The 19,159-nt window shown below is 39.0% G+C and overlaps 1 protein-coding gene across 1 annotated transcript in view; it reads right to left on the reverse strand.

Moving 5' to 3' along the window:
- Positions 1-19,159, reverse strand: part of ITGA2 (integrin subunit alpha 2) — a 64,449-nt gene that overhangs the window by 22,624 nt on the left and 22,666 nt on the right. The window contains exons 4-15 of the mRNA XM_072992771.2: positions 18,340-18,431; positions 14,992-15,106; positions 14,641-14,768; positions 11,920-12,068; positions 11,329-11,479; positions 9,796-9,961; positions 8,512-8,585; positions 7,244-7,382; positions 4,157-4,302; positions 3,851-3,994; positions 1,870-2,073; positions 753-889 (exon numbers count right to left, since the gene is read on the reverse strand). Coding sequence (XP_072848872.2) covers positions 753-889; positions 1,870-2,073; positions 3,851-3,994; positions 4,157-4,302; positions 7,244-7,382; positions 8,512-8,585; positions 9,796-9,961; positions 11,329-11,479; positions 11,920-12,068; positions 14,641-14,768; positions 14,992-15,106; positions 18,340-18,431 — 1,645 coding nt within the window. The remainder of the gene's footprint in view (positions 1-752; positions 890-1,869; positions 2,074-3,850; positions 3,995-4,156; positions 4,303-7,243; positions 7,383-8,511; positions 8,586-9,795; positions 9,962-11,328; positions 11,480-11,919; positions 12,069-14,640; positions 14,769-14,991; positions 15,107-18,339; positions 18,432-19,159) is intronic.

Consider the following 19,159-nt stretch of genomic DNA (forward strand, 5'->3'; position numbering starts at 1 on the left):
ATACAGAGGAGAGAGGCAGTTTTCAGATACATGCATTATACCTTATGTTTTTTTCCTTACGATTATCCAACATCAGATTTCACTTTGGTCTTTGGTCTTGGGTGTCTATTGTACTAACATGTCAGAAACACACTCCAGGGGTAGTAATTTCAGCACTGAGTGATTGTAACTCTGCTTGAGTAATTTTCTTACATAGGTAAAGGTTCCCCTTGACATTTTTAGTCAGTCGTGTTTGACTCTAGGGGGCGGTGCTCATCCCCGTTTCTAAGCCGTAGAGCCAGCGTTTGTCTGAAGACAGTTTTCTGTTGTCACGTGGCCAGCACAAGTTAGACCCGGAACACTGTTTACCTTCCCACCGAGATGGTACCTATTTATCTACTCGCATTTAAATGCTTTCGAACTGCTAAGTTGGCGAGGAGCGTCGCGTGGATTCGATCTTACGACTGCTGGTCTTCTGACCCTGCAGCACACAAAGGCTTCTGCGGTTTAGCCCACAGCGCCACCCTGTCCCTTACATACAACAACACTAACAGCAGAGCCTTGTGCGATCTTTCAGATTCACTTTGTGGAAGAAGTGTCATTGTTCCTTTTGTTACACTGGATCAAACTAATATGGCTACCTCTTTGAAAATACGTTTAACCTATCCAGGGTATCTTTTCCAAAAATTTAAAATTTCTAAGCTCTAGGGAAGAATTTAAAGAGTAAACTTTAAAAAAAAATTCTTTATGAGTTAAAGAATTCCACTACTCACCACAGCTGAATCACCTTTCCACTGGAGCCCACAGATACATCTGTTATTCCATCATCATTTAAATCACTACGACCATCTATTGATATTCCAAAATGCTGGAGTTTCTGCCCAAATGCAGGGTCTGATCCTAAAATTTTCTGGAAGAGATTGTTTACACCAGACAAGTTGATCTTCCCAACCCAATATTTTCATATACCAATAAAGTTGTCATCATCTGCTTTCATTATTATTTTCTGATTTCCTTACAAAAGCATACACATTTGACAAAGACTTATGTCACAATAAATCTGTTAGCATTTGAACACATCACAATATTTCTGTTTAATTTTACGTCAAGAAACCAATACAACTATTTTTTTCAGAATGTATTGCAGTATTATAATAATTAAATGTAGTTATATTCATGAGATGGCTGGATAGCTCAGTGAATTGAGTAAAATTGGGAGTTTGAAAAGATCAGAGTCTCAGAGGGCCCCTAGAAGAAGGGAATGGTAAAACATTTCCCAGTAAACTATACCTCGGAAAGGGACACATGAATTGTGCTAGTACAGCACACACATTAGCGACATAATTATGGCAGTGGTGGTGACTGGTGATTATTATACTCAATAACTATCATGTTGTGATAAATTATGGAAATATTCACCATTCCTCCCTCCCTCTGCTTTCCCCTCTCTTCCCAAGATCTGATTCCCAAAGAGTGGGGGATCCAATGGAAGAGTGTGGGAGGTACCAAAAAGTTTTCTAACCCAGCTTTTTGTTCACGCAGGGTCCACCATTTGCCTATGGGAAGCTTGCAAAAAAAGGACATGAGTGTAACTGTGCCCTCTGTATCACATTCCCTGCACATCACCTCTAATACTGGAGGCGATATATGGCCATCCTGTTAAATACATATTGATGCCACTGACTTTCATGAATTTATCTCATTCCCTTCTATAAGTGTCCAAGTCGACAGCCATCACTACATCTTGAATCCAACTGTTTAAGAAAAAATATAGGAGATTGGTCTACCAAAAAAAGGCATGAGAATTTTAAAAAAGCTGTGGGATTTGAGGTAGTTCTGAATGGATCAGACCAGGACATAACTAAGAAGTCTTTGAGTAATGGTATTTACCTGAGAATACTTTGTTTGTATTGTTCTTTGTTTACCATTGTATATGTAGATTGCACCAGCGTTCTGGTTTTCTAATGGTGCTCCAACTATCACATCGTTAAAGCCATCAAGGTCTATGTCTGAAACTGCAGTAATTGCAGATCCATAACGAGCATTTTCTAAACCTTCAGGCCCTTTTAGAAGTTCTTGTTTGCCCAAAATACCCTTTGATAAAAAGACAATTGAGAAAAAAAGAGAAGAGTCTCATTTCAGTATTCTGTTCAAACACACCACATTAACATTCTTGTACCTGAATTTCTGTGAAATAGGCACGGGATTTCCTACTTACTACAAAGAAAAAAAGGGGGTGAGGGAACATCTCTGGAAATATTTAATCCCTTGACTGCTTTTGTGCAAATGGAACAAACAAACAAACAAATGATAAAGGAAGTGCTTAAAAACATACCAAAAGATAATTTTTAAAAAACCCAACAACTCCATAAAGATGTTCGTCCAGCCTGCAAAAGGTCAATGAACTCTATCCAGCCACAAGGACCAGGGATCACTGAACACAAAAGTCCAGCTAACGACACCCATCACTTTATTTATTTATTTATTTATTTATTTATTTATTTATTTATTTATTTATTTATTTATTTATTTATTTATTCATTCATTCATTCATTCATTCATTCATTCATTCATTCATTCATTCATTTATTTACTTGATTTATATCCCGCCCATTTGAGCGGCAATCACAGTGACAGATCATCTCTCCCCCTTATCACAATAGACCTAGGACAACAAAACACGCTGATCACCATAATCAGCCAATCTCCTGAAAAGTACAAAAGCTGATCCTACAGCTATAAACACTCAACTATCCCACAAACTGCACCAGAGCACAGAGGTCTGACTCCTGTCCTCTGAAGATGCCGGCCACAGAGACTGGCGAAAGGTTAGGAAGAAAAATCTTAAGAATATGGCCAAACAGCCCGAAAAACCTATAACAACCATAGCATCCCAGCCATGAAAGCCTTTGAGAATACAACTCCATAAAGAACTCAGGAATTATTGTTGAAACGGAACTTCTCTGTTTTCCTGTAATTATCAGTAACTACTTCTAGCTATGTAATACAGTGGTGTCTCGCTTAATGATTACCTCATTAAACGACGAATCCGCTTGACGATGAGGTTTTTGCGATCGCTTTTGCAATTGCAAAACCATGTTTTAATGGGCAAAATTCACTTCCCGATGATCGGTTCCCTGCTTCGGGAACCGATTCTTCGCATTACAACAATCAAAACAGCTGATCATCGGGTTTCAAAATGGCTGCCGGCTGTTCAAAATGACTCCCCACTGTGCTTTAGGACGGATTTTTCACTGCACAGGTATCGGAAAATGGACACCCTATGAGGGATCTTCACTGGACGCTGAGGTATTTCGCCCATTGGAACGCAATGAACCGGTTTTCAATGCATTTCAATGGGCTTTTTTATTTCACTTGATGAGGATTTCGCTTTACAGCGATTTTGCTGGAACGGATTATCCTTGTCAAGCGAGGCACCACTGTATAGCACAGTTTCATCAAGGGAATTATGTGCAACCAAGCAAAACCAGCTGGATGAGAAAACAGCCAGGAAATTGTACTTCGGGTATTTTGAAAGGGCTTAATGTAGGCAGCCCCAGATATTTTGTACATGTCCTTTTTGGAGGGGACTGAGGAAAGATGATCGATGTGTTATTCCCATATGTCCAAAAATCAACATGGGGACCTCTGTGAAGCCAGTTTTTGTATGATATAGGGTCCTGAAGGGAAGAAGCAAACTGAAGAATCCACCAGAATTGTAGATGTAGTATACTATTATGAGTAGGCTACTGCATCTGAAATACAGTCTTCACTCTTGACCTTCAAAACCAACTGATGTGCACAGCTTAATATGCAAAGGCCAAATATTTAGAAAAATACTGTCTGGGAAACCAAACACATTTTTACTTACATTTTGGACAGAAAACATGTAGACTTTCCCTTCTTCTTTTTTAAAATCATTCATGAACATTGGTGCACCAACCAAGAGCACATCTGTTACTGTGTCTCCATTAATATCCACTGAACATAGCACACTGCCGAAGTAGGAGCCAATCTGAAAGAATGGGACCCTTGTCAGTCCATGCATACAAGTGATAGCCATCCATTATAGAAAGACTTGTGTGAACAGTGCGCAACATTTTGAACATACAACAATAATAATAACCCTCTCCCCGCCCCCCAGAATCAATCAAGAACACTCAAATGCTAAACTTGCCTGCTGTCCGGTTTGAGTGTGAACAACAGTTATATTGCCATGGTCATCGACCCTATAAACTACTACCCGGCCAGTATAGTTGGATCGTGGAGCGCCGGCAACAAAATAGAGGGTGCTTTCCATGGAGAGGATAGCAACAGAGTAACCTGAAAGGCAAAGTTGCAGTTATCATGATCCAGTAATTGTACATAGCAGATTCTTTATTGAACAACCTTACAGGTATAATTTTGTGCTCAGGTGCTAAGGGAGAGAAGATCCACAAAAATTACAGCCACAGGTTGCCCTTCATCCAAATCATCCCTAACTGTGGAAGACAGGCAGGGAATACAGAAAACACAGGAAAAGTGTGGCAAAGTGAGAAGACCATTATCCATTTTGCCCTTTCTCTATTCCTGCAGAGCCAATGCAAATATTTCTTAAGTAGTGTAAACTCACTACTTTGAAGTAAATGGGAATTATGTTACTTTGGAATAACTATTCAATTCATCCCAATGAACTAGCTAGAAGTACCACTCAAGGCTTCCGGGTACTCCACACGGTCTTCAGGATCTGTGGGCAAAACTTCACTGGTACAGGAGCTTAGCTGATGGATCTTTTTCACTGTGATATTTCCAATCTTAGTGGAGGACCTACATGGCCAGTTATATCAGACATCACCACTAACCAATGACTCAGCATCGTGTATGAGAGAGACAGGCTGTTAAGTTGGATCAGACTTATAGTGGCCCTAATAGAGTTTTCAAGGTATGTGACATATTGAACAAGCAGTTTTACCAGTGCCATTTCGCCACCACACAACAAAATGAGTTTCTATGGCTGAGCAGTGATTCGAATCCACGTCTCCTGAATCCTAAATCCTAGTCCATCACTCTATTCACTACACCATACAAGAGGTATAGTAAATAGAGAGTTGCATAACGAATAGTTATGTGCCATCAAGTCAATTCTGACTTAACAGAAATCCTCCCAGGTTTTTCCAGGTTTAAAGTACTCTGAAGTGGTTTACTGGTGCCTACTTCTGCTGGTGCTCTAGACCAGCGGTCCCCAACCTTTTTGGAACTGCGGACTGGTTGGGAGGGGGAGGGCTCCGTGAGTGGAGGGGCCCTTGTGCACGCGGGTGGGCATGGCACATGCGTGATACACCCCTGCGCATGCGCATGACACCCCTTCACAAGCGCGACACGCCCACTGTGCGTGCGTGCGTGTGAGGGAGCTCTGTCTCCGCGGCCCAGTCCTGGGAAGTTCACAGACTGGCACCGGGCCGTGGACTGGGAGTTGGGGACCCCTGCTCTAGACCATGCAGCTTGCCCAAAGCTGCAGTGGTAACAGGGCACATAAAACCATCAGCCACACATGATATTATTATTATTATTATTATTATTATTATTATTATTATTATTATTATTATTATTATTATTATTATTATTATTATTATTATTATTATTATTATTATTATTATTATTATTATTATTATTATTATTATTATTATTATTATTATTAAACAGTTTTTAAATCCAGTTTAAAAGATGTGCTTTTCACACTTTTCCTGAAAGCAGGAGTGGAAACTGCTTCTTCCTCTATGCACCCACCAGGACAGCCTTTGCAGCTGACAGTATTTTCAAGATGGCATTTCCTGAGTATCTTATAAATTAGGAAGGAGGGAGGGAAAGATAAGAGATTATTTGGATTTGGTGTCAAAGCAGTGATGTTATGCAGGTCTCAGCAACAGCTAAAGGTAGAGCTTAAAGAAGAGAATATTTTTCCTGTTTAATTAAAGCAAGTCATTCAGGGGGAAGATATTCTGTACCATTTGCCAGTACTATTCTGAACATGCATTCTTTAGCAGCTATATGAGAAAGGATGTAGTTGAAAACAATATGAGTTATGAAGGGCTCTCTTCATTATGAGACGTATAAAGGCATGAGTTGGGACTAGGTTATCTGAAATGCTATATTCTCCCAGATACCTCTTAATTGTCTTTGGGGGAGATCTTTATCTCGGTCACATCAGAAAAAAAGAGAGAGCTTTCTTGGTGGCTTCTCCCAGGCTTCTGGATTACCGGCCAAAGACAATTTGGCTGGGTCTCTCCCTTCAGTTGGCAGCCAAACATTTTTATATTCAGACAGGCCTTTGGCATTTAAAGTGAGTTGCAACTGAAAGTGTTGCTGAAGGCCAGGATTATAAGTGGTTAGGTAATTTTTCTGTTTGTTTTTATTGATGTGTTTTTAATTTGCTTTTAAATTTTAATAGTATTTGTTTCAATCTGAACTGCACTACTATTAGCCACACTTATTGCCATTTGTTTCTGGTAAAGGATTTTCTTTTTTCAGAAAGATAGAATTTAAATCTAATAAATAAACCGATATTATACGGATGAGGATTTCTCTACTAAAAATATGTGCAAATAAGGGTCAAACAGCTGGTAACAGCCATACTGATTATTATTTTTTGTAATTTGTAACTTTACTTAAACAAAAAAAGGAAACACACTTTAAGCAGCCACACACGCACACATGCGCACACACAGACCTCCTTATACTTCTAGGTAGGAGCTACATGTTTCAGATAACCAGACTGTTTCACACATTCTGCTTTAATGGGAATCCTTGCATAAAAGCAGGGCATGGAGCAGTCCTTGGACCACAGGCTAGCCAGTGCTGGGAGGTTTCCTGACACTACTGACAGTAGAGGGGTTCATGTAGCCTCCAGTGGCTCCATTTTTGCCACATGCCCTGATGTGAAACTGTCAGTAGCTGGGAATCTTGAATGAGCCCAGCACTGGCTATCCAGAACAGGGGGCCCTAGAACAATTAAAAAATGGAACCAATGCTCTGTTTTCAAAACTGCAGAAGTTGCAGCAAAGTGATTCCAGTCCTTCCTGCAAGTGCCGTTGCAGGTCTAGTAATTCATGCTCTGAACATTGTTCCCGCATACAAATTTCTCACATAAAACGGCTGGAATGCTAATGTTTAATTAAATTTACTCACTAATATACAGGGGAAAGAACTTAACTTTTAGCAGTTCTAACCAGCATTCTAATTTGTTTTCAAGCATTAGACAAATATTTCACCATCCCACCACTCTCACCTAAATAGGAGCTCTGATTTCTGTCTTGCAAAACTTTTTCAAATGCTTGACTAGGAAATATAGTAACTTGTTTTTCTGTCTCTTGGACCACGGTGCCCGTCCATTCATAGGCCCCAACAGCACCCAATGTCAGAACCCCCTAAAGGCAAAATAAGTTCAAGATTACAATCAGGGAGGCAATATGGGTCAGAATTTTTTTACAAGAATTTCCTAAATTCACCAAGGAATGTTTAAATTCGATGCACATAACCCAAGATTATAAAATTTAGTCACCCAAATATAGACGGAAGTTAAAGTGACAGGTTTGCCTGATCGGTAGAAGAGAGATTAATTACATTCGTGGTAATGAATTAGGATTACCACCGTATATTTGAAGAAGTGCACATGATCTATGAAAGCTCACATTAAAATATACTATTTAGTTTTCAAGGTGGCACATGTTTTTGTCCTTTTGTTTTGTTTTGTTTTGTTCCTTTGGATTTTGCCTGATACACCTCCTTTTCTGACAGTCTCCTTGTCTTTAAAAGCAAACATGGACTAATAGACCCAATATGTTCCTTTCCTTCTGGGATAACTCCAGCTTGTTGAATTTGGCTGGTGCAGACCAGTGAGAATTCTGTTCAGTTTGTTTTTACTAGAAACATGCCAAAATGTGCAGAGGTCTTTACAAAATCGATGTGGAAAAATTGAAATTTAAAACAGGTATGTAGGAAAAAGCAAAATAATTCTCTCCATCCACAAATAAGTGAATTTGGATGACATAAGAAGGAATAGGACGAAGGAAAATAAGAGCATGTTTCTGTGATACTACATGACAATTCATGCATTTCTGCAGCACTACAGCTGCCATGTTGTAATGAGCAAGAGCTTTGGCCTATCTAGTATTGCTTATTCCAACCACATGGAGAATTCTGGTAGTTGTAGCTCAGAACATCTGGATGGGGGCCTCTGGGTGCTTATAGGAGTTGTAGTCTAATACAAAGAAGGCACCATCATGCAGAAAGCTGGTTTAGGAGTCCTTCAGCATGTCTTTTAGTTTTAAGTTTGTATTACTTGATGAGCTTTACAAAAAGCATATTCTTCACATCAAAAGTATAACTGCTCATATACTATTTACTGTTATAAATATCCTATATAATTATCTATTATATTGTGGTTCATTATGGTAATAACAAACTATTTATTTAAATAAACAAATAATAAATCTATTATTGATATATAATAGCTCATAACATTAACTTTTCATCACGTTAGAAGATAGTCATTACCTTTTGTTGTGAATCAGAAGCACTGAAACCCACTTGTGACATTTCCAGCTGGAATAAATCACCCTGATCAGTACCTGGTATAGGGCAAAAGAAGTCCACTAATATTTATGCTAATGTTTAAACAACAACAAACCTGCTATTTAGAAATATGTCATGGTTTCAGTGGGACATACTGTCACATAATAATTAGGATCAGAAAGTTATCTCAGGTATACCTAATGAGTTGCAAGGTGATTGTTTGGCGAGTCTGTACCTATGTAAGTGATTCAACAGGTCTACTTTAGTTATGATTCACTACTGGATTTCAGCCAATATCAGATAAAACACGCTAAAGATTAACTACATGTTTGCAATAAACCACTGAAAGTGTATTTGCTGTAGGTTAGCTACAAACATATGTGACCCCACCCATTAATACATGTGCAAATTGCAGTGCTTTTTTCTTTGTTTTAATCCAGCATGGGTGGCTGTGCACACTGTTGCAGGGTGTGTGTCAGGAGCTAAGCACAACATCACACAATGGGGACAGGAAAGCAGTCCAGTGAGGAGCAAAGAAGGCTGGAGAACAGGGGAAGACTGGCAGGGAAAAGAGACAACCCTCTACCACTTGAAACTGTGGTGTATCTAAAAAAACAAAGCAGAATAGAATTGGATTCAATGCCATTTTGAACCCTAGTAGGGCTACAACACTATGAATTTGATCCGTTTTTTTCACAATATGTAGGATGGCCCAGGATGTTTTTCATCCTGGTGAATAAGAATACCTATATGGCTGTCTATTGAAAGACTTAACCTTAAACAGAATTAGACCTGGTGAAGTCTACCGATAACAATGGATTTAGGGACACCTGTTGATTCATAGAGCCAGCTGTTACTGTAGCACTGAATCAGCAGGAAATGGTGGCAATTTACTTTTGTTCACAGAAGATCTAACATTGCATTACAGAACCTGCAGCAGAGGAAGGTGTGATGGGCTGTACTACCTGAGAAAGACAAGTCCCAGACATGTGTCTTTAGGTCTTAAGTCTAACGGGTACGTTTTTTGAGTATAATCACCAGCAAGTCATATCCTTTTTATCCCCAGTGTATCCTTAGTCCCCACATGGTTTGACTTTGGAAATTTAAAGTGCAAATGCTAGAAATGGGTAGCCACAGTTGACAGTTTTATGATGCATACAGTGTATTAGCAACTACATGAAAAACAAATAATATAATTATTTACAGTACCATTTAATCTGCAATAGGAAGATAGCAATATTCCAAAAAGAACCTTTCATTTATTACCTTCTATGCTGAAAATTCGCTCTCCCAGTGTCCCTGCTTCTTCTAAAAGTGCAGCCTCAGAAGACACATTAAAGAAATATCTTGATGTAGGAAGGCTGGCAATACCCTGAATTTCCTTGATCAAATTTTTAGTATCCATTTCATTTCTAATTAAATAGCCCAATACCTGAGAAAAAGAGATAGAAGATGTCTTGCTTAATAAGAAACGCAGCAGATACAATTACATTTGTAGTGAGCCTAAAGTGATAACGTGTCTGCAGTGTAATATTTATGTTTTTGTCTATTGCTTTACACAACTTTAAGTTCTTGAAATGTTCAGCTATGGCAGATTAAATGGCAAGAGAAGCAACAATACATTTGGTTTCCTTGCACATTGCTAAAAACAAGAACATGCATTGCAAAGCAACAACAAAAAGGACAAATAATCCACAAGACTGCATATACTAATTTGTAGATACAGAAGAAAAATGAGAAAGAATTTGTATTGTAAAGTAACTACAATCTGCCTTGCCTAAGTGAGGAAGTATATGCCTGCTGAGTTTGCTGTCCACTGTGAATAGTTATCTTCTAGGCTTTTGATCTTTTCTAGGCTTTTGGTCTCTCTATAGCTGTTTTCCTTTAAATCAGACTTACAATGTTCTGTAAGCTGCACTGTTATGACTTTGACAGCTCCCTTCAACTCTACAACTTGAACTTCAAACTGTAGACACTTTTAAAAAAAAATAGGAGAGTCTTTTTATAGAAGATAGAGGACTATCTTCTATAAAAACGGGCAAGCCCTCACCTTTGCCAGTCATAGTAATCTACTGCAGAAAGTACAGGGCAGGGGCAAGCGGAAAAAACAGGTGGAATCCTCCATGGCTTGTATTGTCCTCCTACCACCTCTGTTTCTGCATCACGCAGCACACCTCACTGCAAACACCATACTGACATGGTGAGTTAAGCAAACTTTAAACAACTGCAATATTTCAACCGTTCCCACTGGTGACATCTTGAGATGTTATGCCATAGCCACCCCTCCATAAGTTAACTCTTTGTGCAAAAAATAAACAAAGAAACTCCTTAGAAGGTGCCATTCTCCAACCTGGTAAGGGTCAAATTATTGTGGCTACAACTATATTTTTAAACCACTATGCAGGATACATATTTAGACATTCTCCCTTCATTGAAGCAAGTAGGGAAAACCAACTTCAAAAACTCCATATACACTTAGACATAAACGTGGAACTCTCATATTGGTATGTTCAGACACTTAACAGAAAATTGCTCCCCGAAGCCAACTGTTATTCTGCTGTCAGTCTTCTCAATTCTCCTCAATTTCTCCAGTTAGGGCTGGGGAACCAGTGCACCCTCAGATATTAATGTATCCTAGTACTCATCAATTTTAGCTATTACCAAAGGCAAGGGATGGCAAGACTTGCAATGATCTGTTGTCCATCAACATCTGGAGGTCCTCATATTCTTCATCATCTAATTCAACAAAGCAAGGCTAGCTAGAATTATAATATTAATAATGACAAGAACTTTACTTACTGCTATGCCAAATCTAGTGATATTGTCCTCATTGCATTTAGCTATCACTTCTTGCAATTTTGACCCATCATGTGACTCACCATCTGTCACAACAACCATGACTTTGGAGGCTCTTGGTCGCCCTCCAGATTCTCTTGAGAAAGCGTAACGTCTGCAATGAACAGCATGTCCAATTTATTTAACATGAACACTATAATTTATTCAGTATGAACACCAATAAATTACAGCTAGAAAACAGCATCAGTAAAGAATTCTTGTTGTTGTTCTGTGTCACCAAGCCTGAATTGACTTACAGTGACCCTAATAGGACTTTCAAAGTAAGTTAGATATTTAAGGAGTGGCTTTACCAGTTCCAAAACCCCCAATGAGCTCCCACTGCAGAGCTGGTAATCAAACTCAGGCCTCCTGAATCCTAGACCCTCACTCCATTACACTGGGTATCTGTAGAAATCTTAGCTAAATACAGATAATGCTGACCTAACTTACAATGAACAAATTCTGATTTTATCATTACATATAGTTTTTATGACTGGAATGAAGGTTTTTTTTAAGGAAAAAAAGATGTCTCTGGCTGCTACTCGTGTGCTTTACCTGGCATATTCAATTGCTTTGAATGTATTTGTATAGTCCCCTCCCTTCTGATCAGTCTGCGTCATTGCTTCTACGACATCTTCTTTATTGTGGTATGTATTCAGATTGAACACCACTCTTGGATCATTACCATACTGAATTAAGCCTACCTGGATTCAGAAAAAAGAAATTAAAAGCAAAAGGCTTTACAACACTACCTAAATTAATCCATACAGTGTATCTAGATGACAGACAAGAAAATACTGTAAATCTACATTGCCAATCCAAGCATAGCATGTATTGTTGTTGCTACTAGTTGCATCCGATGGTAGCTTTGCAGTAGCAGAAAGTACTTGCACAAGGTAGGGCACCTACATGCAGGCTCTAAAGCCAGCTTGCATGGAAATCCTATTTCTTAATATAGTAAGTTACAACTAGAGCAGGCCCAATAAATCAGTGGGGAATTGGTGAGTAAACTCCATAGGTTCCACTGATTTAAATGGACATACTGTAGCACACTACACCTGTGACGTGATTTTACTGGCATTTCAGCCAGTAAAATCAAACTTTCTTCTCTTCTGGTGATGCTCACCCTAACATTTGTGTCCTCCACACAAGTATCCAGAGAAACATAGCAATTTCCTGAGACGTCAGCTGACACCCAGAGATCTGGCAACCCTAGAAATGATGCACTAGAAGTAAGTAGGGCCATCTTACTCAAACAGATGTACTTTCCATCGAGACAGAGTGGACAATCTTTACAATAATATGGTCTCCATTCTATAAGTGTGTGTGTGTGGGGGGTACCCATTGGCTACACGCATGCAAATCACACTTGGTTCCTGTGTTAAACCTAACCTACCTCTGATCATCTTAAAAAGGGTGCTGGTATGAGGGTGAGATTAAAGCATCCTTACCACCTAAACTGATCTTCTGCAGTATCTTTGGGACAGAAACAGAGAGTGAGGCCAGGACTGAATTAAGTAAGGCTGAAGCCCTTACTTCAAGAGGCTCCATCTGTGTCTATTAAATGCCATAAGGTCACTTCCAACTCACATGACTTTAGTGGAATTTCTGATCAACAAACTACATTTTTTTCCAAACCACATGTCTCATTGGTTGATATTTCTTTAAAAGGTGATGGGGAATGGTATAAATGTGATTTGGAGAATTGTGGAGAATATCTTTGTATTTATTATTTGTAATATGATGGATTGTCTTTTCATTCTTTAGAAATATAAATAAATAAATTTTAAAAAAAGAAAAAAACTTTAGTGGAATTTTAAAATTATGTGAAATGTTCAGGAGTGGTTTATCACTGCCAGCATGAAGTGCATTTCCATGGCTGAGTGAGGATTTGAATCCAGGTCTCCCAAGTCCTAATCTACCCAGTATCCTAGATGGAGTCACAAGAGGTTGCACAGCAGTACTCAAACGGCAGCATATTCTAAGAACTGTGCAAAGTTGGATTTTGTTTTGAAAACTGATTTAGAGGTCCCTCATATTCTGAAGACTAAACTAGTTTATTAAACTAAACTAGTTTATGTCAGTTTGGCACAGAGGTAGGCAGGGAATGGTTTAGCATCACCTTTCCAAGCTAGTGATCAGGAATGTTGTTTTCCTCCTGCTGCCCCAATGGGGGTGAAAATGAACAAACAAACAAAATGCAGGAGGAACAGGGAACTATGTTACCCTGTATGTCCCGCTCTCAGCCCCATAAGGCTCTTGCTGTTAGGTGGATTAATGAGAGCCCTTATTCTGCTTGTAATTGGAGCCCATGGGGATGATTTGAACCATCCTCTGTGGCAGTGACTCTGGAAAGGGAAGTTTGGGAGAGCAGGATACCACCCTAACACAAAGTCACCAGACTAGTGAAAAGCCACCATTAGATCCAGCCCAATATTTGACAAGAAAACAGCACAGGAGTGTGATTTTATATCAACTGTTATAACTTAGCATACATATGGCTGCATTAAATTGCTGTAAAGATTGCTTGTCTTTCCATTTTTTTATGGTTCTTTGAAAAGATTAACATCCAAAGATTTCAATGGACTCATTAGAAATAATGAAACTGAGCACACACATACATGAGCATGCAAACACACAAACATATGTATATAAGTGACTACGGTCTTAGAGATCACTTCCAAATTTTAAATGTGTTCTACTGAGAATCCTGATGAGAAGCAAACTGAGAGTTTACAGTTTCTGTGCAAATGCTCTGTCCACATAACGTACATGAACTGTAGAAGTCACTCCCTTCTTTCTGAGATATTACTGTGGGTGAGATAAGGCCAGACAATTCCTGGTATGTGAGAAGGAAATTCATTAGTTACCATACTTCCACCCAATCCCTCATATCAAGGAAATGCACCCAAACAAATAATTATGCACTATTTTGCAGGCTGCAATGAGCACTGAAGTATTTCTTCTACTAAGATTACATTATTAAACAACCAGCATGCATTGTTTGGACAAAACTTGATAGTTCTATGGAAAGGAAAAAGCTATAGCTATTATTATGGTCCCATTCTTTGACTTCATTTGGAAGTAGAATGAATGACTAAAGACATTCAATCCTGTGTCTTTCTTAGTGTTGATTTTCTTCTGTTTCTCAGCCTCAAAAAATTTAAAATATATATATTTCTAGTAAAAGATACCTTGCTTTCCTTTAAAACCAACAGAAACATTAAATGGCTACTGCATTTCTTTCTTTCTTTTTGTAATGTTGAACCCACTCACCTGAGTTTTTGTGGGGCCTATATCTAAACTTTGGGCAAATTTTTCCAAAAATGCTTTCACAGCATCCCAAGGATAAATACTGTTTGATTCATCACATACGACCACAACATCTATCGCTGAAGAACATTCTGTAAAAGGAAAGGATGGGAAAAAATGTTTGTTTGCTGTCTTTTTCATTCATGCTTTGTGTCCAAATGTAAAAAAAGAAAAGAAATCAGGCACAGATCTTTCCATTTGATGACATTCCTTAGAATTTCTTATCTTAGCCAGTTCTTTCGAATGTATGGGTTCACTCCCACTTTCAAAGCTAATGTATTTCTTACTGAATGTTGTTCACATTTACAGTCTTACTTTGCACAGCCGGTGAAAAACGCCTTATGACCTGGAAGCTTGGACTGAGTTCCAAACAGATTCCTGTTGTGTAGTACTGGCTTCCACACTGCTGTGCCCATAAAGGACCACATGTCTTTGAAATAAAAACAAAAAGGGGAATATTATTATTTAAAGCAAGTCCACTAATATTAAGACAAGACATTTAATCTTTTTCTTGCATCTGATCAATAAATTTTACTATATCATGCTCTGTCCAATGCCAGTGTCATGGTTCTGCATCATGTGAACCAATATCTGGAGTAGCTCTGAGGAAATCCATATGCTACAGTATACCTTAACTCAATTACACATCACTTCAAATTCCTGGATTCAACACACTCTCCTGATCCAGTCATCATAATTAGCCAGGGATCCCTGGGACCAATTGTACACTGGTGGACATTACTTGGTTACTTCACTTGCAGTGGGAAAAGTGCAGCTAATTTAGATTTGGAGAATTTTGGCTGCCGAGTCAGAAGTACTCTCTTACGCACCCATTGGAATGTGGGCTGAAGTCTCATATGTCCAGTCATTTTACTTGCCAATCATTAGAGGCTTTCCTCGGTAGCATATCTCTGACCACGGAACATAACTGACTGTGAACTCAAGTGGAAGCTAGTGTTAGAAGAGGAAGAATCCCCCTTGAGCAACAAGGGTAGGACAGACTCTCTCCCAACTTAAAAAGCAACAACAACAACAACAACAACAACAACAACAACAGCATTGCGCCTTCTGAGACTCCTTGAGAAAAACAGAGTGAAAAAAAAATATGGTGGCACATTCCAAGAAAGAAGGGTCCTTATACTCAAACTACTTTATAATATTGCTATATATCCTTTCTCCTCATTTTTGCTTCAGCAAAGTTTGTAGGGGAGTTCCAGGGATTAGAGTCCTAAAGGAACTGTCTAGAGGCAGCAACAACATGGAGAGGGGATGCAGGTGACTTACATCTAAGGGTCACTTATTCCAGATATGTGACTGCAATGCTTTGCAGAGCTCTTTGTCGCTTGGATGGTTGCTGCTGACTAAGCAACATGGAACTGGCAGCGGACTGTGACTGGCTGGATGAGGGACTGTCACATAAAGCTTTGCTGACAGATGTCTCACACAGTTGCTAAATACCTTGAAAACATGCTTTCCTGACTCGACATATCAGCAATTTCTCTTTATATAGTATCCAAATTGCAAATTCTAAATATCCAGGTGAAAATCCTATTTGTCCATTAAAGGCACAGTCTGTGGCATGAACAGCTGGCTCATTTCCAGGCCTGCACAAGGAGGCATCCAGTAATGCCTCTTTGTGCAAGCTTGAAAACTATTCAGTCACTCAGGAGATGGAGTTTTGCGTGAGGTGCACTGCACTAATATTGCAATATGCATGACTATTCAGTGAACCTGCTTTTTGCAATTCCCATAAATGCTATAATGCATATTTACATGGGTCTCTACACTGCAAGAAACATTGTGGATAATGCAGTGAGACCACTGGGGACTGATTTTTGCTACATATACAATACACAGAATGTGTTTTTTTAAGGCTATGCAAATAGCATGCTCTAAAAGGTTTGTCAGAATGCAGAAGTGACACTTTAACAAACACAGAGAATGCTTCTGAAGAACTACAGAAGAGAACTTTTAATGCCCATAGTTATGTATAGCGATAACTGGCTATTGGCATGCCATTGTAATGTGCAGGTGAGAAGAACTGTAGTCTGAAAATAAACAAATAGTTTCAACTGTAACTCTAGTTTTAAAATATAATATCCATTTGCTCTACAAGTTTTTGCCTTAATTATAAACTTACTGGAAACAAATTAAAACTTCAGATGGGGCGGGGTAGGGGGAGGAAGAAGAGAGCTTGACCAGAAGTAAACATCTTAAATGTTTACCTGGCTGCACATGGTGCGCCCAGTATGACAGATTCAGGCTAGTCATCGACACTATGGTGGCCTCTTCGTTGCCATCCCAGTGCAGCCCAAAGGACAGTGAGAGGCACACACCTCCAGTGGCTCTCTCTGGACTTCCTATTGGCTGGTGGGACAGTGCAGATGTAGAGACACAGAAGGGGCTTGCAATTGGACAGACTTCACTCTGGTCTAACTCCATCCAGATAATCAAAGTCTAGTCAGGCTCCTAGTTTTCTCCTCCTTGCAGGTCCTCCCACCTTCCCTCCCTGTTTGCCGTTAATGGCCTTAGTTTTGGTTGATTATATTGATTTACTTTTTATTTATCAGTTATTAATTTGTTAGTAGTCTTAATTCATTTCACAACTTTGGAGGGCAGCTGTGAGGCATTCAGTTGGATCTAGGTGTGGAGGGTGGAAAGTATGCCCCCCCCATGTTTTTGGAATCCCCTTAAGCCATGACTCAAAGCCAAGTCATGGTCAGGCTCAGTTTGGAAGCCAGAGGGCTGCCCTCACCCTCAGATTACAGGGAGTGGCTGTGTGGCCATATGGTCTCCACCAGAATGACATTCCTGAGTTGGCCCAGCTAGTGGCTGGGTGGTGTTGGTTGCACCAGGTTGGGGCTTGGGCCTCCCAGTGCTCCAGATCCATGTCCAGTACCATGCCAAGAACGCTACCAAAGCTGTGCCCTTATTTTTCCCATGAAATGGAATCTGATTTCTTTTTCCTCAAGTCCCTGGGCCTGCTTAGCATTAAGAGCACAACAGAAGTGGTGTTATATACACTTGGGACAGGATTGGATCCAGACTTAAGTGCGTAACAGGCAGAAACTGGAAATAGCAGATGTTTAAATCTCAATATGTGGTTGAAAATGGGAGAAATGCCAGCCCTTCTGAGGGACATTTACCAAACCAAGGATATAACTATTGGGTATATACATGTACGTATGTATATGGATCTCTATCCCCAAGTTTTTTTTTTAATTTCAAGGGTAAGGAGAAATAAATCAGGATAACAGGGAATCTATCATGCCATACATTATCACATATTATCTGTACTTAAACATATCATTACATTAAGAACTTTTGAACTTTTGTCTGTTAGTTGCCTATATAATTCTAACTAGAGTTACCGTACTTGACTATTTTGTATTAACGTTATCACATTTGGCTTTCAGGTTATACAACGGATCTAGTTATATACTGTATAGGGTCTCATTTTTCAGTTGCCTCTTGGATTGAATTGTCTTTAAACGTAAACATGGCACCAGAATTTGCTTATCCCTTATATCATATGAATAAACAATTTATTGCATTTAAAAAGTATAATTCTCTATTTACACAGATAAAGATAGAAAAGCCTACCATGTAGTTACACGTTGGGACAGAACTTAGGTTTATAATAGCCACATCTTCAGCACTTACCAAAAATCCTCTAGTTCTTGAGTTTCTTATTAGAGTTAATCCTAAATTCATATCCTTCTTTATCTCAGTAACATTTGGGATGCTTGCAAAAGCTGAAAAGACATAATGCAACATATATTAAAGGAAAAATTCAAGATGCTGTTTTAACTCATAAATACCAAGTACCTCAGGCCTTACAAATGTATGAGGCTGCCTCTCACCTGAAACCATTTATTATCTAAGAAAAAGCCAGTAGGCCTTTCCAATATGTACCTAAAATCTGTGTGATAAGTGTCTTGTATTTGCATAGTTACTTTTCCTGAAGACACATATCAGGAACTGAATCTAGGGAATAATCCAAGAACTGGATCCAACGTAAATCCCAGTAAATGTAAATGAATGAATTCAATGGAATGCACATTAGTTCTGATAATCAACTTCATTTCAGTGAAGCTACTCTGGTTGAGATTAACACTAGATTTAGCTCTACAAATTTGCACTTTTGTTTACCATTTCAGATGTCAGAAAGCAAATGGTTTGTTCTTTGTAATTACATTTCATTTAGAAGAACAAGTCATTACCAGCATCAAGCTCCTAAGACAGATGAGTAATGGCCAAATGTTCTTCTTTCAATTTGTCAAGCTCAATCTGACTTTAGACTACACAAGATGGCAAACCCTTCCTTATTTTGCATGGAAAAACACATTCTCTCTCTCTCTCTCTCTCTCTCTCTCTCTCTCTCTCACACACACACACACACACACACACACACACACACACACACACACCTGTGTAAAAATTTCATGTGTGTTTGCAAATGTACTCATTTTTCAAACAAAAC

The sequence above is a fragment of the Pogona vitticeps genome, chromosome 2 (genome assembly GCF_051106095.1).
Source record: "Pogona vitticeps strain Pit_001003342236 chromosome 2, PviZW2.1, whole genome shotgun sequence".
In the NCBI taxonomy this organism is placed as follows: Eukaryota; Metazoa; Chordata; class Lepidosauria; order Squamata; family Agamidae; genus Pogona; species Pogona vitticeps.